The 19,928-nt window shown below is 40.6% G+C and overlaps 1 protein-coding gene across 4 annotated transcripts in view; it reads right to left on the bottom strand.

Moving 5' to 3' along the window:
* The window catches only part of LRRC56 (leucine rich repeat containing 56), a 58,987-nt gene extending 39,779 nt beyond the window's left edge, over window positions 1-19,208 (bottom strand). Inside the window, exons 1-4 of one of the 4 annotated variants that reach the window (XM_010402731.2) lie at window positions 19,115-19,202; window positions 18,877-19,002; window positions 17,731-17,869; window positions 8,084-8,248 (exon numbers count right to left, since the gene is read on the bottom strand). In XM_010402731.2, coding sequence (XP_010401033.1) covers window positions 8,084-8,239 — 156 coding nt within the window. In that variant the 5' untranslated portion in view covers window positions 8,240-8,248; window positions 17,731-17,869; window positions 18,877-19,002; window positions 19,115-19,202. Of the gene's footprint in view, window positions 1-8,083; window positions 8,249-17,730; window positions 17,873-18,876; window positions 19,003-19,114 lie in introns of all 4 variants that reach the window. The other 3 variants (XM_010402992.2, XM_010402796.2, XM_010402917.2) reach the window with 3 other exon arrangements.
* Between the last annotated feature and the right edge of the window lie 720 nt (window positions 19,209-19,928).

Raw genomic sequence — 19,928 nt, 5'->3', positions numbered from 1 at the left:
AAAAACAGTCTGAGTGTAACTGAGATGGCAATTTAAAAGGACATGGTTTCCAGAAAAAGCTGAGCATTCCTTTTTGAAAAACTGTCCCCTTTATAAGGTCCTGACTTGTACTCCTAAGAAACAAAATTACCCAATATCTTCGACTGCTTTTGACCTACTTTTAAAACATTATGTTTAAAATTATTTTTAATCTTATTTTTTTAAACTGTGATTTTAAGCAGGCTGAACATAAGAAAGCTTCTAGACTCTGTCCCCACATGCAGCCACCACAAAATGTGTTTTGCTCCTGCAAAGGCAGCAAGCTTATCAACTACAGCTTTCTCCCTCCAAGTGAACACAAGATCCCTGATGGCAAGACACATTTTGCAGTAACCCTTTTCAGCAGATGACACTGTCTGTCACATAGCACGAGATTATGTGTGAAACGAGAGCTAGCTGATGTCCTGGCATAAAACCATGCACTCGGATCGCTGGATTCGGATGCAAGCTCACTGCCATTAAAGGAAGAAGCTTCTGAAAAATACCTCCCTGCTCCCCATCAAAATACTTTTAAGAGCCTACATCAGAACAGGAGGAAGCCTCAGAACAAGTAATAAGCTTAGGGTCACACACTCTGTCAGTTGAGTAGCAGAAGGTGCTGATACCCCAAGGAGCCTTTGCTCCTTATTTTGTCCTTTTCTCCTTTTTTTTGTCTGCAAGTTGCCTGCATGCTGTCCTTCCCCTGCTGTATTCCAGCAAGCCTCCCTTCACAGCTCTGCTCCCTGATGTTATTTTTCAAAATCCAAGCATGAAACCTGCATGAAGTTGTATTATCTCCTTCTCTAGGGTTCCCTATCCCTTTTTCTCATACCAGGGATTACCAGTGTCATTCTTTGCCCTCCTTTTCCTCTTCTTGACCCACTATTTGTACCTTTTCCACTGTCTGAGAGATGAGCTGCTTAGTGCACCCATATTTTTGTACTGCAATAGGCAGAACTGTGACTCCAGTGCTGGAAAGGGTTATTGGCTGTCATCACCAGCTCTTTGAACTATAGATAGCTGCCTTGAAGCATGTGCTAACCAGATGCAACAAACTCCATGTATTCTCGGTGCCCACCTCCCTGTTCCGCGTTTCCAAGAGTATCTGAAAATCACTGTCCTTCCATCTGCTGATGGTGAGGAGATGCTGGGACAGCTTGAAACCAATTTGCTGTGGGATGCACAAGTTAGTGCAGTACACGAAGGAAACAAGAAATGCTCTTGGGTGGAGGATATGTGCTCATTTAAAGGCACTAAAGCACTGAGACCCCAGGTGTTGATTGCAAGCAAGTCAGCAAGCAAAGGCCAGGGCAGCAGCTCAAAAGAAGGAAACGTGGGGAATGGTTCCTGTGGAAGATAGTTAGTACATTACTACCCTCCAGACACCATTCCTGGCATGCTGGTGCACCTGCAAGTGTGATACTTCTCATGTCACAGCTAAAATTCTGACACCAGGGAAGGACGTGGAAATATTTAAGCAAAGATGAAACATATTTAGCAGGATTTTCTTTTTATACTGTTGTTTAATGTCATGGAAACCTTCATCAAAATTTGAAAGGAGCAATATTTAGGAAGAATTTTGCTGCAAGAGATAAAAAAAACAATCATGACCCAACACACTGAAGGGGTCATCAGCTTTGAGAGACAGATGTCTGGCACCATGTGATGCTACAGTGCTCTGTGTCTCTTCATTCCTAGGGCCATCCCAGGTCTAGGACAGGCTCCTGCCCTAATTCAGAGGTGTCCCACTGTGGCTTCAGGTAATGACTGCCTGCCCGTAGCTTGATGGGCTGTTCTTACAGCCAGGGACAGAATGTCTCAGCCTGTGCCTCAGGAATGCTTACAGACATGAAGGTGTTTACCACCTAGGTGTTTCTTTGGCTGTTTCCAGCTGCTCAGCCTCCACGTAGGGCAAACAAAAAGGGACCAAGGATCTGTTCTAGGCCAAGAGTTGGATATATTCACAGTTATCTTAGATCAAAGATACCTTGAAAAAACCAATACAATTCTAGGCTGATTGTTGTTCAGAGAGGACTCTGCTTGCCACCCATCTGCAGCCCTGCAAGGTAGGTACCAGTTAGACAGAGAAGGGGGATGTTTTCTAAAGAATTAAACATCAAAATCTTTCTGGAAAGTGATGTTCAAGAAGGTGGCCTGAAAGGTTGATTCTTAGCAGCAGTTTTACACTCCACTGTAAATTTGTTTATTTGAAAGCACACATTTCCATGGTAAAGCACTGCACAAGTCTTTGAAGATACTTTGAATACAGGGTAAGTAAAACAAAGACAAATAAAGTTCACTTCACATTTTTTTACCTTCTTCAAAATAGGAATAAAACTATTTTTCATATTATGCAGAAGCTGTTGGTAAATGATTTAGCCAGTATTTTAAGAAGCAAGTCCATGATGTCTCACAAACCATTCCCACCACACAAAGTGTCTGGCCAAATGTCTGGCCAGTTGGGGACTGCGCACCGGTTTGGAAAGCTTCTCCTCTGACTGACAAGAAAAGCCAGTAAGCATTCCGTAAAAATTTGCAACTGAGAAATACTTCTGTGCTTGCAGAGCTTCCCAACTGGCAAAGCAGTCACCTGGTGATGCTGGGAAATCCAGTTCAAGTCCCACTTGCAACTATCTGTAAATTCCTTAATTGGTAAATAATAACTGTTCAGCCAAAACCGGCGTATACAACTGACATCTTCTCTCTTCCCTAAATTTTTCACACACTCTAAGAAAAGGAGGCATGTTGCTGGAGAACAAGTTGCGTGCAGCTGTCAGAGAAATATTTCCAGCTGTGCATTTATTTTGCTGATCCTGGTTAATTTGGCTAAGACAGGAATTCCTGAGTGGTGAGCTTGTTCTCTTTGAATACTACACCTGTATGCAAATTCTAGATTCATGTCCATTCATGTGTTTATTGCTTTTTTTTTTCAAATTCCCAACTCAACTATAATCTCTCCTTCACACACACACAAAAGAAGTTGCTAAAAGCATGACAAAATATTTCTTCTAAGAAGGGAAGTATTAGCAAATTAATAGGCCTTAAGTGATTGTAAGCCAAGGAATTTTCAATGAAAGGGAACAGAACTTCTCTGCGGTCCCACATGCAAACTTCCTTTCAAAAGGGCTAAATGCTGGAGATGCCCATAATTAAAATATTTAGCTGTATTTCACTACTTTCTGCATATATAAATACATTCTTCTCTCAGCTCAGATGAAGAGATTAGCTAGGTGGTATGAAAAGAGATTTTCTTGGCTTATATGGGAAGTGTAGATGAGGGCAGTAAACATGAAATTTAAGTAGTGGTGGATGCATGAGTGAAGATGTCTTTATTCTTGTGCTGAAGCCCCCAAGTCATGCCAGCAGATGCACATGGACAGGCCCTTGCCTAGTCTTGCTGTCTCACTGACTCATGCTGGGGATTCACAGTTCTGACACCTTTTGAAAACCAGTATTAAGGGTCTGATGTTGCAAATTGCTGGGAAATCTAACTATTGCAAACTTCATAGGGCATGTAGGGCACCAGAAATGAGATGGGAGATTTACTGATCTCCCAGAAATAGCCTTTACTATTTCTGTAGGAGGAAAAAAACTCAGTTTCAGCTACATGTCAACACACAGGTCAGGAGTGGACAGGATAATAGACATTCTTACCTCAGTTTTTGCTTAGATTTGTTTTAAGGATTTACTTTCCCTCACAGAGACAGAAAAAAAGTTATACCCCAACATTAATTCTTTTTCCTATCTCGGAATTAGGTGTGCAGACAGTAGCTACAATCATTGCTCAAGATTGTGTCTCTGAACACGGAAAAGTCAAGACTGTAATATCATTTTATGTTACTGAAGCACTGGTGGCTGTAAGTCAATGAATATCTGGGTTTTTTCATATAAAAGCAGGCATATGCGCGTGCATGCATGTAAGTATAAAGCTTCCTGATGTGAAAATTTGAATGTAAAACATCAGATGCCTAACTAGCAGGATGAACACTAATACAACAGATGAACACTAATTTAACAACTGCAAGCCTTCACTACTGTAAAGGTATTAGTGTTAGGAGAAGAACATATGAAAAAGGAAAGCTCTGCAACTAAAGGAGGCTTTGTAATTTCTTTCCAGTTCACAGTATTACCTCCACTATCCGCTACCTCGAGCGATCTGATCTAACTTTGAAACTAGCTACGCTTGGAGCAGAAGATCAAACTGGCAGGCCTCCAGAGGATCCCTCAAACTTCAGAAAATAATTATTATATATTTCTAATGAAGAATTCAGCAGATCCAAATTCAGTCATACAGGAAACATACAGGATTTGAAGTGAACATTACTTCCATTCCCTTACTCTACCTAATTTATCAAGGTTCTGCACTTTCTTGAGGTCCAGTTTTTCTCTCAAGTCCATTTATCTTACAACTGTGAGGAAAACTTCTGCAAAAGAAAAAAGGAAACAATTGAGCCATTTCAGCAAGAATCCAATCTTTGTTCCAGGACCCTCCAACATTTTCTTTTTCCTGTGAGGATGAGTGCATACCATATGAAATACACTCTAACCTCCTGAGCAACAAAACTAAACACCACTTCCGAACACGTGTTCCTGAGTTTGGAAAACATGATTAGTTGGAGCAGGATCAATAAAAAGCTAAATTAGAGAATACTTCCTTTCTTCTCAAAAGATCACACACAAACGTGATTGGGTTTTATAATGTGACAATGTCTGGAAGATCATTTGACCTTGTAAAATGAGTTTCTTCTGAGAAGTGGAATGCTTTTAGCGGAAGTCAGGGAAAGATCCTTTGCAAACAGCAGGGAGAGGATGGGGGTTGATAGAACAAAATAAAAATGTGATTAAAGACAGGTGGCACCCTTAATTTCAGTTTCTCCAAGTTTAATGAAAAATCTGTGTCACAGCCCTAACAGAGTTAAAAATTAATGGCCCATTGTTAGCCAGTTTTCAGAAAAAAGTGAGAATTTGCTCACCCTGGTATTCTGCAATATCTGACAACCATACATAAGGATGGGCAGAGCGGGGAAATATTAACAGGAAAATAACTAGGGAAATAAAAAGCTGGAAATATTAATAGGACAGGTACAAATGGAAAAACAAGAGTACCTATTCATATAGAGGAAGATTAAAGAGTACACCAGAAAATTTATATTGATACTAGCAAAAAGAATAAAAATGATATCTAATGATACCAACCCTTGCATCAAAAGAGTTTGACCTGTAGCTTGGATGAAGAACATTCAAATATAAAAGGATGTTACACAATAGTGCAGCAAGAGAGCTGGCAGCAAGCAGAAACTAGAAGATGTGATTAACATAATGGAAATACAGAATCATACAGGATTTGAAGTGAACGTTACGCTGAAACAAGGCTACAGAAGACCACAAACTCTGTGGTGAATGAGCATAAAGTCTAAGTGAGGGGATCCACTAAGGAGAGGAAGAAAATGGGCACAAGTCCAGTGGTTTTGTAGAAGTTGTCTTTTGTTCTACACTGTCCAAGAAGGCAAAAAGGGAAAAAAAAAAAAGAGAAAAAAAAAAAAAAAAATCGCTCTAAGCCAAACTTTCCTCTCTTTGGAGGAAAACAATGCAGCAAGTGGATAAAAAAGTGAAGGAACACAAGTGTCACAAGTTTTAGAGAGTTCTTAATAATGTGGACTGCTAATGGAGACTGCTAATGGTTTCACTATAAAATAGACAGCCATCCCCCTGGAAAAAGGGCAAAATGAGTCAAATGTGCAGGCAGAAATGAGGCTGCAGTTCAGTGTGCCCAATCTTCACAGACTCTGCACAACTACACTTTGCAGCTTCCCCAGACTCCAACTGAACTGGTACAAGACAGACCATTGCTAGTGCAAGGAGTAAAGCCGAGTATGTATCTCAGAACAAAAACCTTCCTCAGGAACATCCCTAAGGTGTCCAAAAAATTTCCTACACAACACTGCAGAAGTGTGGCCCATGCTCTTATTTGAATGTAAAACAATTTTCCTTTAAAGAGCCTGTATTTTAAGACTGTTAGTTTCCTTCTCAGAGCACTTCAACAGATACAATCAATAACTCCTAAAATATTCACAACAATAAGACAATCAAAAAGATACTGCAACTGTATTGATTTAAGCAAGACAACCTTTCAAACCATTTGACTGTCAATGGCATGTGGGTCCTTAAAGAATTATGCATGTGAAAACTTGTTTCATATTAAATGTTTGAACATTCTGAACATTTGCAAATCCAGAAGAAGTAAATTTATGGCAGCAGTGGTTTCCATTTGATCAACATAAAGGTCAGAGAATAGATGGACAGGGTATGTTATTAAAACAAGCTATAAACACTGTAAATGTTTCCTTGACAATGTCATGTAGTTTTTCCTCTGAGCAGGAAGTATCCCAGCTATGCCAACACAAATGTCGGGTTCCAGGGCAGGAAATAACTGTGTCCAGAAAAATTAGCAGGACAGTGTACTCCATTTAAAAGAATCTTTGAAATGAGATTCCTCACAAATGTTAAAACCCAGAATCTCAAAAAAGGCAAAACTCAATTATTTAACTTCTTACCTGCATTTTTTAAAAATTACACAATAATAAACAGCAACTTCATGGGATGTGGGTAACATTGCCTTATACACACTTTTCTGCTTACAATTTGCTGTGAACTAAAGCAGCAGAGAAAGAGAACTTCATGCCAAAGAAAGAGTTTCCTAAGGGTTTCATTCAGAGTTGGTTGAATCAGAGGGCAGCCATTTTGGTTACTTTAATGAGCTTTGGTTCATGTCCTAACAATACAGACGAACCTGAGAGGCTCCCATGGGATTTATACAGGGTATTGTGGGCCACAAACACATTAGACTGGTCAAATTCTATGCCAGGTTTTAAACAAAGACCAAGAAGTAGTTGGAGATTCTCATGAGCCAAAGGAAAGTGAATGGCATAGACCACACAACCATGTAGCAATTTTTCTCCAGAATGCTTAATATATCCACTCTGCAGGAAGGGATTTTTGCACCTCCAACCATTTTATAAATACTAAAAGACCTGGCTAATAAGGGAACAATAGTTCTAATCTACAGCACATGGCCAAAATGGTGAATGGAATGTAGTTAGGGAGTGCCTAGGGAGTGGTGTAAACCTGCGACTGGAATACGCTCCCTGCGGAAGCTGCACTGGCGCAGTGGATACACGCAGGATTATAGACACTGTGATCACCACCCTGTCTGTTGGGAGCACAGGAACCACAGCCTTGGCAGCCCCATCTTCTTTCACAAATGCTCCCCAGTGGAAGAGATTTTTTTTTGTAGGTCTGCAACACAGAAAGCCTCTCTCCTCAAGTTCTGCTCTCAACTCTCCCTTCCTTTAGCATGGAAAAGTGACGTCGTTTGGTCAGCTCCTGCACATCCCACAGGATTTCAACCTTAATTAGTCTTGAGCAAGTACAATACTGTGTGCAACCAAGTATTCTTTCACAAAGTGAATTCTTTCATGAAGATATCAGCATGTTACTCTCTTTCAACAGGCTGCACACCAAAATCATTTCCCCCAGTCTAACAGGAACAGGGCTTTCAAATATGCTTTGAAATTCCACCTACTTTGACATATATAGAAAGTATTTCTATCATTTGCAGAATATTTTAATTTGCTTCTTAGCAGGACAGAGGATTTCACTACCTCAGAGAAAAAAAAAAGTGCTTTTAAAGTTACATTTCCAACCTCTAGAACAAGGTTAATGTATATTCTTTTTCTAATGCTAAGATTCAAGGTACTCCAGATGGCATTAGTGAGATCTGTGTAGAGTATAATTATGCTACCCGTACTTTTCTTCACGCTGCTTCAAGAATCCTGGCAATAAACACAGCCACATTCATGCTGGAAATACTTTTGATATGAAACAAGGTGAAAGGAGGACAAACATTTGATACACCTTCATAAGACAGAATCTACTTTACACAGAAGTCTGAATGTCAGAGAGGCAACAATCCACAATCAGTACAATAGCAGTTGGAAGGTTAATACAGCTCTGTATATGCCAGTTTTCCTCTTTCACTTCATTAAAAAGTTGGATGTCTACTCACCAGTTTCCTAGGGGAAAGATGTTCATCCAGAAGCAGCTCTCCATCATCTTTAATCAGTGGAATGGGATTTGGGTTGCCTTGCCAATTCAAATCAGTCTCCTGGTCTGCAGATGAGCCCAGATGAGAAACTCTGTCAGGATTCAACTTCAGGTCCATCTCAACATGCTTTGAACAAAAGGGTAACAAGCAGTCTGATTTTTCTACCCATATTTATTATTTTCCTGTCAGCAAAATCTATTTTGACTCCTATTGCAAGACAGAAAATGCCTATGGAGATGCAGGTTTCTTTAATCAGCACAAACCCAAAGCCATGCATTACATAACATATATTCTTCCTTTTCTTCACCCTCAAGAGCTACCCGAGTCCCACACCTCATTCAGCTTTGAGTGTAAGCTTTAACAGCAAACTATTGTTCGCAGGTATAGAAGAAGCCAGGCATACCTATAGCTCTGTACAAAGAAGAAAGTGAAGAACAAACAGCTCAGGGCACTAGTCCTTTCCAGCCTTCTCACTACTCCACTCATCCTTCTCCAGTGTCAGTGAGCTTCCCATCCACACAGGCTCCCCACCTACCCATCTCCTCTCGAGAAACGTGAACAACATTCAGCAAAACTCTGCTGGACTCCAGACTGTAAGTGCCAGTACCAAGGCACACCACCACCTCTCTCTAGCATTCTGAGCTCTGCCTGCAGGTAGCATGGACAGAACCTGTCTGTATTTGCTGTCCTAAATCAAACATCCCAGCACTGTTACTGACTGTAGGTTAGGCAGGCCATGACTACTGACTTCTAGTTTTGAAGACAGTCTTGGAAAAAATAAATTTAAAATACAATTTAAACAAAACTGTGTATGCTTCAAGTGAAATGAAATACAAAATTTGAAGACGAAGCACTTCAACTGTGGTCATTCTTCAATTCTCAAAGATATCACTTTCACAGAAATATTAACAATTAACTTTGAAATATGAGAGTAAGCATATGTACACTCATTAGAGTCAAAAAGCAATCTGCTGTACCCAAGTGGTACAAGCATTACTGTGATTTATACAGCTATTTACTACTACTTGGCAAGAAGGAAGTGTCACAGCTGGAAACACTGCTGTAACAACAAAAGGCTAGACTAGAGAAAAGCCGTCTTGCTCTGCTGAAGGGACACCTGCAGTTTTGTTCTGTTCTCCACTGTGAAGCAATATTTATTCTTAGTGCTGGAAAAGTAATTAAATGATCAAGCTAATCATAACTGGCTGACAAAGCATCAGTGGTGGCCAAGACCTGAGAATTACCACTTTCCTTCCTCCTCATACTAATAAACAGTTAAACACAAGAGTAACTTCTGTTAGGACAAATAGGAGTTCTGGCTGCTCAGCTGATCATCTGTACTTGAGAGGACTGACTCGGTAGAAGGTGAGGGAGGTTTGGATCAAAAAGACTTCTTCCTCTGACTACTCAAGTCCAGTCAAAATTCTTCACTTGCACAAGAAAAGGAAATTCAAAGGACTTAGTACTGTCAGGAAAAATAGCAGCCCTTATCCAAACAAAAACAGCAACAAAAACTTGATGACACACCAAACCTCTTCCTGCAGAATCTCCTACATTAGGAAGGGAAGAACCAAACCCTCTGATTCCTAAGTGCTCCTTCTGTAGACTCATCAGGCCAGAAGAAGCCCATAGAAAGCAAACCCTATTTTTTCCAGGTCACTGCACCTACCTGGCAAGCACTCCTACAGGAGAAGCTGACTGCTCCAATGTGCTACACCTAAGCTACAGAATATTCAATGCCTAAGAAGTATGTTCAACACAAATTCTTCAGAGTCACACAACTCCTTTCAAACTTTCTTACTGGCTTACAACAGAACCACCATAAAGTGAATTGAGTAGTGATACTTGCAGCTCTAAAACCTCAGTATGCCTACAGTAGTGTAAGGACAACTTTCATACTTCAGCCCATTAGGAGGGAAAAGAGACCTCAAAAACACTGTGTCTTGCATTTTACAAGTAAAGTTATAATAGAGAAATTTCTCTTACCTGTTTTTTTTCTAACAAATTCTAGAATTTCTCAGACTTTTTTCCTCTACTTTCTTTAGAACAGATCAGTATGATTTAGCCAGGATAGAGTTGCAAGAGTCATCAGTTATCCAAGAAAATTAAAGAACCTTTTGTGAGATGAAGATCTTCTGGTGTTGTCATTATTTTCCTAAGAAGGAATTACCTTGGTCAATACCTGACTTGGAGTAGAATATCTGTCACATAAATTCTGGAATCCTTTGCCAGTTGCACAAGACTTGTATTGGATTGTGTGCAACTACTGGTGGTTGTTTCTAATTCAAGTGAGGATTGTTATTATCCAGAGATAATCACATATGTTATCAGAGCCAAGTGGAGCAATAGTCAGAGAACACTGATGTAATGTGTGAGTGCAAAACATAACGAGATAAGAGCAGGATTTTGTGGATGTGGGCTGCAAAGTGTTAACACGCTTGCATAAAACAAATTACTGTTCTCCCTCTGTTGGGCCATCACCACCACATTTCAGAACATCCTCAAATCTTTGAAACATGTTGATACAGCATTTACTTTAGGCTTGACAGGGAGATCAATTTGTGGCTTAATATCTGAAGTAATACTTTGTTTTATACTTCCTGCTATTGATCTGCTCTTGTAATTATTGTAACATTGGATTAGTGAGGAGAAAAGTATTTTCATTACAAATTGTTTGGGATCAAGCTGAATTATTGTCAGCAAGCAAAACTATTTTTTTACATGTTTCTATCACTTCAAAGCTTTCTCCAGGGAATAAAGAATCTCCTCCTGAACACGGATCAAAATAACATGCTCAAAATGAGATTGTAGAAAAATCAAGAGTGCAGGAATTCTAGTGGTGAGGTGCCAATCTTTTGTAAAATCCAGGAACCTCTGAAATCTCCAGCACTGTGTAGGAGCAAGAAAGGGGCCTGGCACAAAATTTGTCCTCCTAGAGACACAGCAGTCACATTGCTCATTTTCATCAGGTCCATCTGATAAACCTAAGGCTCTGCCAAATGCACAGGACAAGCCAACACTGACCCAAACTAATTTTAGCTTCAGTGGGACAGCTTACAGGGACTGGAAAGACTTTTGGTGTCACTGAAGAGGTCTGAAAATCCACAAATCTGAAGATTTCCCTCATGGAGAAGATGGCTGCATTGGATATATATTGGATCTATGTGCTGAACAGAACCATTCCTGCTGTGCTTTGTGGCACCCGCAAGGATGGAACCTAACTGCACCTAGCACAAACCTGCAGCGAATCCCGTGGGACAGCAGAGCAATGCCAGTAGGCACATGAGTGTGTCAGGGGAAGAGAAAATGGCTGGGAAATAATGGAGTTTTATAGTGCCTGTGAACAATGAGAAGAATAAAAGAATGAAGGAAACCAATAAAGTAGCTTTTGCAGGATTTGCATCAGAAGTCTTAACTTGGCAGACTCTTATGTGTGTGGATAACTAGAAGCAAATAATCATTGAGTGCAGGCGAAATCAATGACCAGAACAGTGAGATGGAAGATTCTGAATTCTACAAAGAGTTAATTTGCCAACTTTCTCCACTGCTGCCACTCTCCTTACCCAAGCAAGTGTGTGTGATCATGGTAAGCTATTCAATTCACAGACATGTTCTGACAGTTCATTAAAAACTGCAGGACATTTTCAACGTATATAAATACCAGTAATAAAGACCATTATTAAAATTAAATGATCCTTGGAACAACATGTTATTTAAAATCCCCTCAGAATACCGTAATTTGCTAGAAAGAAATTGGCAGAGAACAGTTATTTGATGTTCTTAGGGTCTGACTAACTGGTAAGACTCCAAGATTTTATTTTTCTGCTACAAGATTTATCGAAGAGTCAGAGATAGGATTCTGTATTCTTCATTAAATATATATTAATACACATTTCAAATTCAAATGTTTGATTCAATATTAATTACAGCTTCTTAAGACCAGGAAAGAACCTCTGAATTGTGTGACTAGGCATGATAATTTCTAATGCAGCCTTCACAACATTACCTAAAGAGCTTGTCCAAGCAATTAACTTACTGTTTAAAACCAAAAGAAATCCCCAAACAACAGCAATTAATCGAGAATTACTCTAGAAAAGGCATATACCTCTATATATTAACATCCCATACAAAATGGAATCTCTACTGCCTTAGTCCAGCTTCTCAACCAGCATCCCCTCCTGCTCTGTGGCTACTCATGCCTTCACTGGACAGGAAAGGTGACATTTCAGTGGGGGTACTGCAACTTCTGAGCCCTTATCTGTATGTCACCAGACAAAAATTTCTCTAGAAAAAAACCCCATTTGAGAACCACTGTGCTATCCATCTCTCTATGACAGGAAGCTTGCACTGCAGACTTCCATTTCTCTTGTCTTGCGTGATATAATTTTTGTCTGTTTAATTCAGAATCACAAATTACAGTGGTGCCCATACTGTTACCACTGACACAGAACGAAAACAAAGAATTCTGTATTTACTACGGATTTGACAAAACGTTTGGTTTACAAGTCCCAAGGGAACTATGAGTGCCCTTTTAAAGTGTAATTTTGTGCAAGTGCACTGCAGATAACCTCATCTGGAAAATAACTGTTTGGGCAGCTGGAATTTACTATGATGTCATCAGGAAACTACTGTTACAATAATCCACCCATAATGGCAAAAACAGTTCCTGCAACATTCATGTAATATAAAGCATCCTGCAACACATCAGTCTATTTTAGCAGGTGCAACTTCTAGAAAGCTGAAAAATAAAACACCAGTCCTGTTATTAATATGACTTTTTTGTGTGTGTGTGTATGACTAAACAGTCTGATTTTAATCTTCCGGTTTTGTTAAGCAGAACAAGGTAACAACTACTTCAGTAATGCTACATTAATATCAAGGGATCATGCAAACACTATAAAGAGCATTCATAAATATTCTGCTTCTGTGCCCCACTAAAGAAAAAAAGCTTTTAAGAGAAAGCTGAAATATTAAGATAACAATATCCCACTTGATATAATTAAAAATTCACTGACTTTAAAGACACTGAATGACTCGAATGCTCACAATGATATTTTTGGGTAACTGTTCAATTTGAGGCCTTGGTTCAAGCATCTGAATGTGCAGACAAAGCAAGTGTACTGACTTATCTCATTTGTTTACCTTCCTCATTTATGGTTTCAAAAGCTGTAAGAGTGTTCTGACAGTTCTTTGCTATTACATATAAATCCTGCTCTATAATTACCACAACCATGGCAGGTGAGCCTTGGGATCTGTGTCCCACAGACTCCTCAGGAAAAGCTCTTGGGAGCTTTTTGGACTTTGTGATACCCCCATGCATGGAGCTGAGTTCAGACTGTGCTGTCACTCAAAGCAGCAGTGATCCCAGAGAAAAAAATGCATGCTACCAACCCAGACACCATTGGGATAAAAGATGTCTAATATTCTTTGAAAACATAACAGTAATAATAAAAAGGCAATGCCTTTAAATGTCATCCATTTATCCTTTGTATATCTACAGATTCCATGTAGATATATAAATATACTAATTTCATAATTACAATTGCATATATAAGACTTTCCCCCTGAGATCCTGCTGAGCAGGGTGATGAAAAATGTTTTATCATATGAGCTGGAAATACCCCTATATTAAATAATTCTGGAGCTAGCTTGCCAAAATTTTTAAGGGAACTTCCCCTTCTTACCATCCAGGACCAAAGTCCCTTCAGAGTGGGTGGCTCCAGTGATCCCACAGGTGCCCCTCTTGGCTCCCTGCACACTCCACACTCACACAATCAGACAGGGTTTCCTTGCCAGCCCAACCCTGGGTTTCCCACAGCAGATGTCTGGATCCTTAAAATAATTTAATCATGGCACAGTAATGCAGAAACAGCTGGAGCTGGTGCCTTTAGGGACAGACCCTCAACAAAGGAATCCCTGGGGTTTGTACCCTCCATGCCTGTGACAGTCTGGGGTCTCCCTGCTGAGTCCTCGGCTCCTGCTGTGTCCAAGTCCCCGGTCACCTGGCCGGTGCCACAGGTCCCTCTGCCCTCTGTGGTGCAAAGGGTCAGCACCAGGTCAGGGCCCCTTGCCTGGGGCTCCCACCATGCTCCCCAGCCAGGGCACAACCTGCAGCTCCCACTGCAGCTGCACACCCACTACCTGCTCTCAGTGCATTGCTCAACAAAATGTCCTCATAGCATGATATAAAAGCAGATCACTCTCTATTATATGGTTCTATTACATGTCAAAGAAAAAATAAACCGAAGTCCAATCAATTGGTTTTAGTTTTTAGAGTCCTGTGGTGGAAGGGGGTCAGTGGTAATTTCTGTCTGGCTACAAATGATCATTGATTCTCTCTGCAGTGCAAGTCTCCAGACAGTGGCTATAGATGAGTATGGATTATCTAAATCATTAGATGAAACTGCAAGATGCTACAGATTGAGTGGTTTTTTTCATATACAGGTGAACTTCTTGCTGTTAAGAAAATGTCTCAAGACACTCTTCTGCTATCTGTCCCCACAATGAGCCCTAGAAAAGCAAAGCAGAGAGCAGGATGTGGGGATAGCTGGTGAACAACAAGGGTTATGGAAAAACAGAGCTCCAAGGTACCAACGCCTTCACTCTCAGCAGGTTGCCAAACGCACTTAGGATTGTTTCAGTGGACTAGATAACAGTAAGTCCCTCACCATTTTATCAAGGTAGCCAGAGATCAGGAAACCAGATTTGGCCCTCCATGGCCACAAGCTTTTATCCAACAGTGTCCAGATGTTAAACAAGGGAGAAACGAGGCTGGTCTAGTTAAAATCCTCTCATCCTTATGCAGGGGTCCTGTCATGGATAGCTAATGACAAGGTACGCAGGAATCAACGTATCTGTGCTTGTCACACACACAGATCCTGCCTTAAATGCAAATGTCACAGGAAGATGTATTTAATTTCCTTGCATTTAAAAGGCATAATTCAGCATTTACTTAAAAATTCAGATGCTAGGCATGTTACTAGACATACTAAGAAAGGATGTAAGCAAAGCAAGAATCAGTATCTTTTCAAGATGAACAAATATATTCTAACCCATGGACTCAGAACTAAATGACAGTCCAAAGCTGCAGAGAAAAAAAACTCTATGGTTTTGGTCTTCACAGCACTTTAAAGTATCCACCATTTAGCAGCATTTCCAGATTTCAGCTAAGAAAAGGACAAAAAAACCAGACCTTTTTTTCCCAGCTACTATTGCATTGCATTTATGAGCCTTTTGAAATACAAACTTCTACGCAGGATGAAAATGCATCATATATGGCATTTCTGAGTTTCAACATACTCTGGTTGTCCTCAAACAATTTTCAGTCCATTTTGTTTGGTAATTAAGCTATTTGAAGCAAGAGATTCCTTCCTGGCCTGCAAAGCCGTTTGAAGAGCGGCTGGGAAGTTTCTGATTTCCGGTGTGTTGCCCACATGGGACAGATTGTATAAAAAGAGATAGGTTTTAGATGAACTTGTAGAAAAATAGTGAACAGTGGATGATGCCACAGGAGCTTATTTAGTAACAGACATTGCCAAAATTTCAGCAAGGGCAGAAGACTCACAGTGAAAAGGACCTTGAGAAATCAGTTTGGGCTACTGATGAGGCGGCATCATAACTGTCCTGCTGGGCCAAGGCAGATCTCCAGCTAACTACTGTAGTCAGAAACAGACCCTTTAGAAACAGTATCAGAACAGTATCAGGAGCAGAGGTAGTCCAAAGTGATCCTTGCCCTGGCATGCTGCTGTAACTTCTGGCAATCAGTATCTCCCAGTCCAAAAGGTGAGCTGTGTCCAACAGCTGGGGAGGTGTATGGGGAAGCAATTATTTGTCATGTTTCCAGACATGACAAATAGTCATCCAATGACTAAAGTAGACACAGAAATTTTATCAGGAAGCAGTTTTAAAAACTGAGAAAGTGCATTTTTGCATTATATTTATTTAAATTGTGGAAGACAGGCATAGGTTGCTTGGAGGCTAAAATTAGAAATTAGGTCAACAGCAGTTAAAATTGTGGAGGATACATCCAACTGTCCATGCCATTCTTTAAGTTATAGCTTTCTTTTGCATAATCTCATTTCATCTCCTCTTCTCTCTGAAGAATTTCATGGCAAGAATTTCAGTTCTGCCATTTACCCTCCAGGATGATCAACTTTGCACATAAGATTCAAGATATGGCCATAGAGACAGTACATGAACCTCCACTGTTTTTAATTCCTATTCTCAGAAGTTTTAACACTGTTTGTCTGTTTTACCAGCTGCAAGATTATATTTTCAGATAACAAACACAATAGCTGAACGCTCTTTCCCAAGTAACAATAATTTACTTAAGCCCCTTCATTCTATATTTTTCTTTTCCCCACTTTGAACTTGGGTGGATACTCCATTAAAATAAAGCAAACCCAGGCCCAATCACCACGTATGTTAGGAACACTGAAAAAACAGAAAAAAAGAAAACCAAAGTAGTTTTAGGACTCCGTTCTAAAAATTAATTTAGAATTAAAGATGTAAAATATGCAAGATAAACAGACAGTTTGCTATACTTTGAATACTGCTTCCAGATGTGAGAAGCTGTAGTCAAAGAAACGTGTGCTTTCTGAATTTATTTTTTTTTAATATCAGATAATGTTTCTTTGAACTAGCCAGGGTCCACAGTCTTTTCCTTTTAATGCAGACACACTAGTATTTATTGCATCTGCCATGGCAAGTCTGGTCTTCTGATTTGTATTATAGCAAGTACTTGTGACCCTACTGATATAAAATAGGTTTTGCTTGCAATTTTTTTTCAAGCCCACATGTGACTCCATAGAAAGTATAAAAACAATAACCATTATTTTAGCAAACTAAAATTATGCAGATATATCTAAATAATTAATTTCTGTGAAAAGCTCATGAATTTTCCAATTGAAAAAAATAACCTCCTCATAATTCCTCACAAATAAATATTCATCCATTCCCATTAGCAACAAACATAGTGATCCCAGATTTATGGTATAAATATGATATGTTACTATGTTGCTGCACTTTTATACTACTTCAAACATTGAGGATAAATGTGATTTCTTTAACTGTGTACCCTAAGGAACTTCAGTTAGAAAAGCACATGCATCATCATCAATAATATCATTCCAGTCCAGTGCTAAACTCACATCTGGTCTCACATGAAATAAGCACCCTGCTTTATATAGGATCAGGTCCCTTGAATGGTGTAAGAACAGGCTGATGGCATCCCAGGCCATGGGCAGAGCCTGTTCTTTCACTGACAGCAGTGTACAAATAGCAAACTGAGCTGCTCACGGGTAGATGTATCCATATATCAATCCCTTGAGAGGTCAGACCCCCAGGAGCATAGTCATTCTCAGTGGTAAAGCCAAGAGAGAGAACACAAAGTCCAGGAAAAAAAATCACCACAACCTCCATAACAAAACCTGTTAATGCCAGCAACTCTGAAATCTGACATGCCTGAACACTGTAGTTTTAATCCAAAATTTTAGGTGAATTGAAACCAGAAAAAATAACATGAAGAAAAAGAATGCCATTAAATGGGAGCGTAATTTTAAAAAATTCTGAGACATTTTCAGTCATTTGTACATTTGAAATTACTTTACCTTTTCTTCCAATGCCACTGCTGTTCTGCATCATTTGCCATTCCTCTCCTACAGAGATTTTAATTTAGTAGTCACAGCTGCTTATCTTCATTTATCTTGACTGACAGGTGCTCATAGTGTTATTTAATTGTTCCATGTCCTGCTAAAACAACAGTAAGAACACAATATCCAAGAGAACAAAAACCAAAACAAACCCAAGAGATTCTGAGCATTTAACAATTAATAAAAAGAAATACTTTATTCACTGTAGCAGCAGAAGTCCATGTTCAATAGGGCTTAAAAGTGGAACAGGACACGAAGCAGTGGAGCCTAGAAGAGCTTAATGAAAGTGTAACTCATTACAGTTCCCAAAGAGACCATGAGAAGGTGAAGGACTTGATAGAGAAGAATCTACATAGTTGGGGGAAAAAAAGTTTTTTACTGAACAAAAAGAACACTGATTTCCTGGTAGGAGTAAGTTGATTCTGTGTTAGAGAAAACATTGCCATTGGGGTAGCATGGGATAAAAGGTTAATGTCAACATTTAGCATACTTTCACTGTATCAGTTGTCAGAAAATGTTGCTATGTAAAAGCAGTCAAAATGGAAAATAGTAGGTGAGCAGGAACATTCATATCAGGAATCAATAGCTATAGAAGACAGGTGCAGAGCAAGGATAGTACAGGCCTCACAGACAGGACAAAGGGACAGCTGGAGATATCCAATTAACTAATTACTGACTGCTAAAAACTATGAGTGGGTAAAGCAAGTTCATTTCCAAATCATTTTCCATACCACAGAGTGGTCATGAGCAGGACAGGGACCACACCTCAGCCCTTTCTGCAAGAAGCTGAACAAAGCTTAAAGCCCATAAGCTTGGCACTGGTGAGTCTCTTCAGCCCTTCACGAGAAGCTGAGGAGGCACCACGGAGGAGCCACGTTCTCTCAGCGTGATATACCTGGGAATACTTTTACAACATACACCTGCCCGGGACTATTTATTCATCAACTTTGTTCTCCTTAGAACTCCACCAAAACATAAAATTTAAACACGCTGTTACATCTCCCAGATTCATTGCCAACACTGACATAAACAGAGACTTTCAGTCTCAGACCTCAGGTGCTTTCCACCTGCACGTTGGCTGGATTGCTACAGTGATGCACGTACTTTGGTGGGGTCTTCAAACTCTGGGATGCATTGGAGGTGTCCCACACCAGTCAATATGTCCCGCTCCAGTCCAGCGTGTCCCACACCGACCACCGTGGTCACCACGACGGCCTTTTTTCAACGCCCCTTAAAGCCGGGTGCACAAGCCCAGGGTAAGGAGGGGAACTCAGCCCCACGCCCACCACACACCCACACCTCCCACCGCTCTCTCCCTCTCTCCCCCCGGGCCGGCTCGTACCTGCGGGCCGGGCCGGGGCCGCTGGGCTGCGGGGAGAACGGGAGAGCAGCGCGGAGGGAGCGACAGCGGCCGCCCGTCGCCCGGCAACGCCGCGGCCCCGGCACCTGGAGCGGCCCCCGGGCCCGCCCAGCCACCCTCCCCATCGCCAGCGGGAGGAGGAGGGTCTGGAGGTTCTGCCGAGCCGGGAAGGGCTCATGGCTGGGAATAGCAGAGGAGTGTGCTTGCAGAGGGAAGCGTGGCAAGGCAGACAGCGGGAGCAAAATGGGGGGAGCAGGGGTGGGCACGGCACTGAGGACAGGAACGGGACGGAAAAGGCAACAGGACCCCTGTGTGGGATTTGGGAGACAAGTGATCACGCGGCTGAAGGAGGGGTTGGGGACATCTCTGTTCCACACAACATCCAAAACCATTGCTGGCCGATGAAAAACTAATGACATCATCATGCACAAAAGTGATCCCACATGCCTGCAGTGTGTTAAAGACCAAAAAATATAGCTTGTGGTAGGTAACAAGGCTGGTTTCACCAAATGATTTTGCATTTTAAAAAACCCCGAAGAAACAAACAGATTAAAAGATTAAATTTCCAGACCAGAGTCGTCAAAAGATTAGACATGTAAGAATGAAGTTTATCATAACCTGGATCCAACAGAGACAGTTCAACTTTTGCTGGTGACATTATCAAACATCTCAGTGCAAGAGTGCAAGTCTAGTGCAGCTCTTACCATTCTCACTCACACTTGGAAGATGTCTACATTCCCACATTTCAATATAGGTTTCATAGATCGGGCACCTAGGAAAATGCGATTGTATGCTC

The sequence above is a fragment of the Corvus cornix genome, chromosome 5 (assembly GCF_000738735.6).
Source record: "Corvus cornix cornix isolate S_Up_H32 chromosome 5, ASM73873v5, whole genome shotgun sequence".
NCBI classification, from domain to species: domain Eukaryota; kingdom Metazoa; phylum Chordata; class Aves; order Passeriformes; family Corvidae; genus Corvus; species Corvus cornix.
The sequence above is the reverse complement of the archived record's forward strand: the minus strand, read 5'-3'. Positions and strand labels throughout refer to the sequence as shown.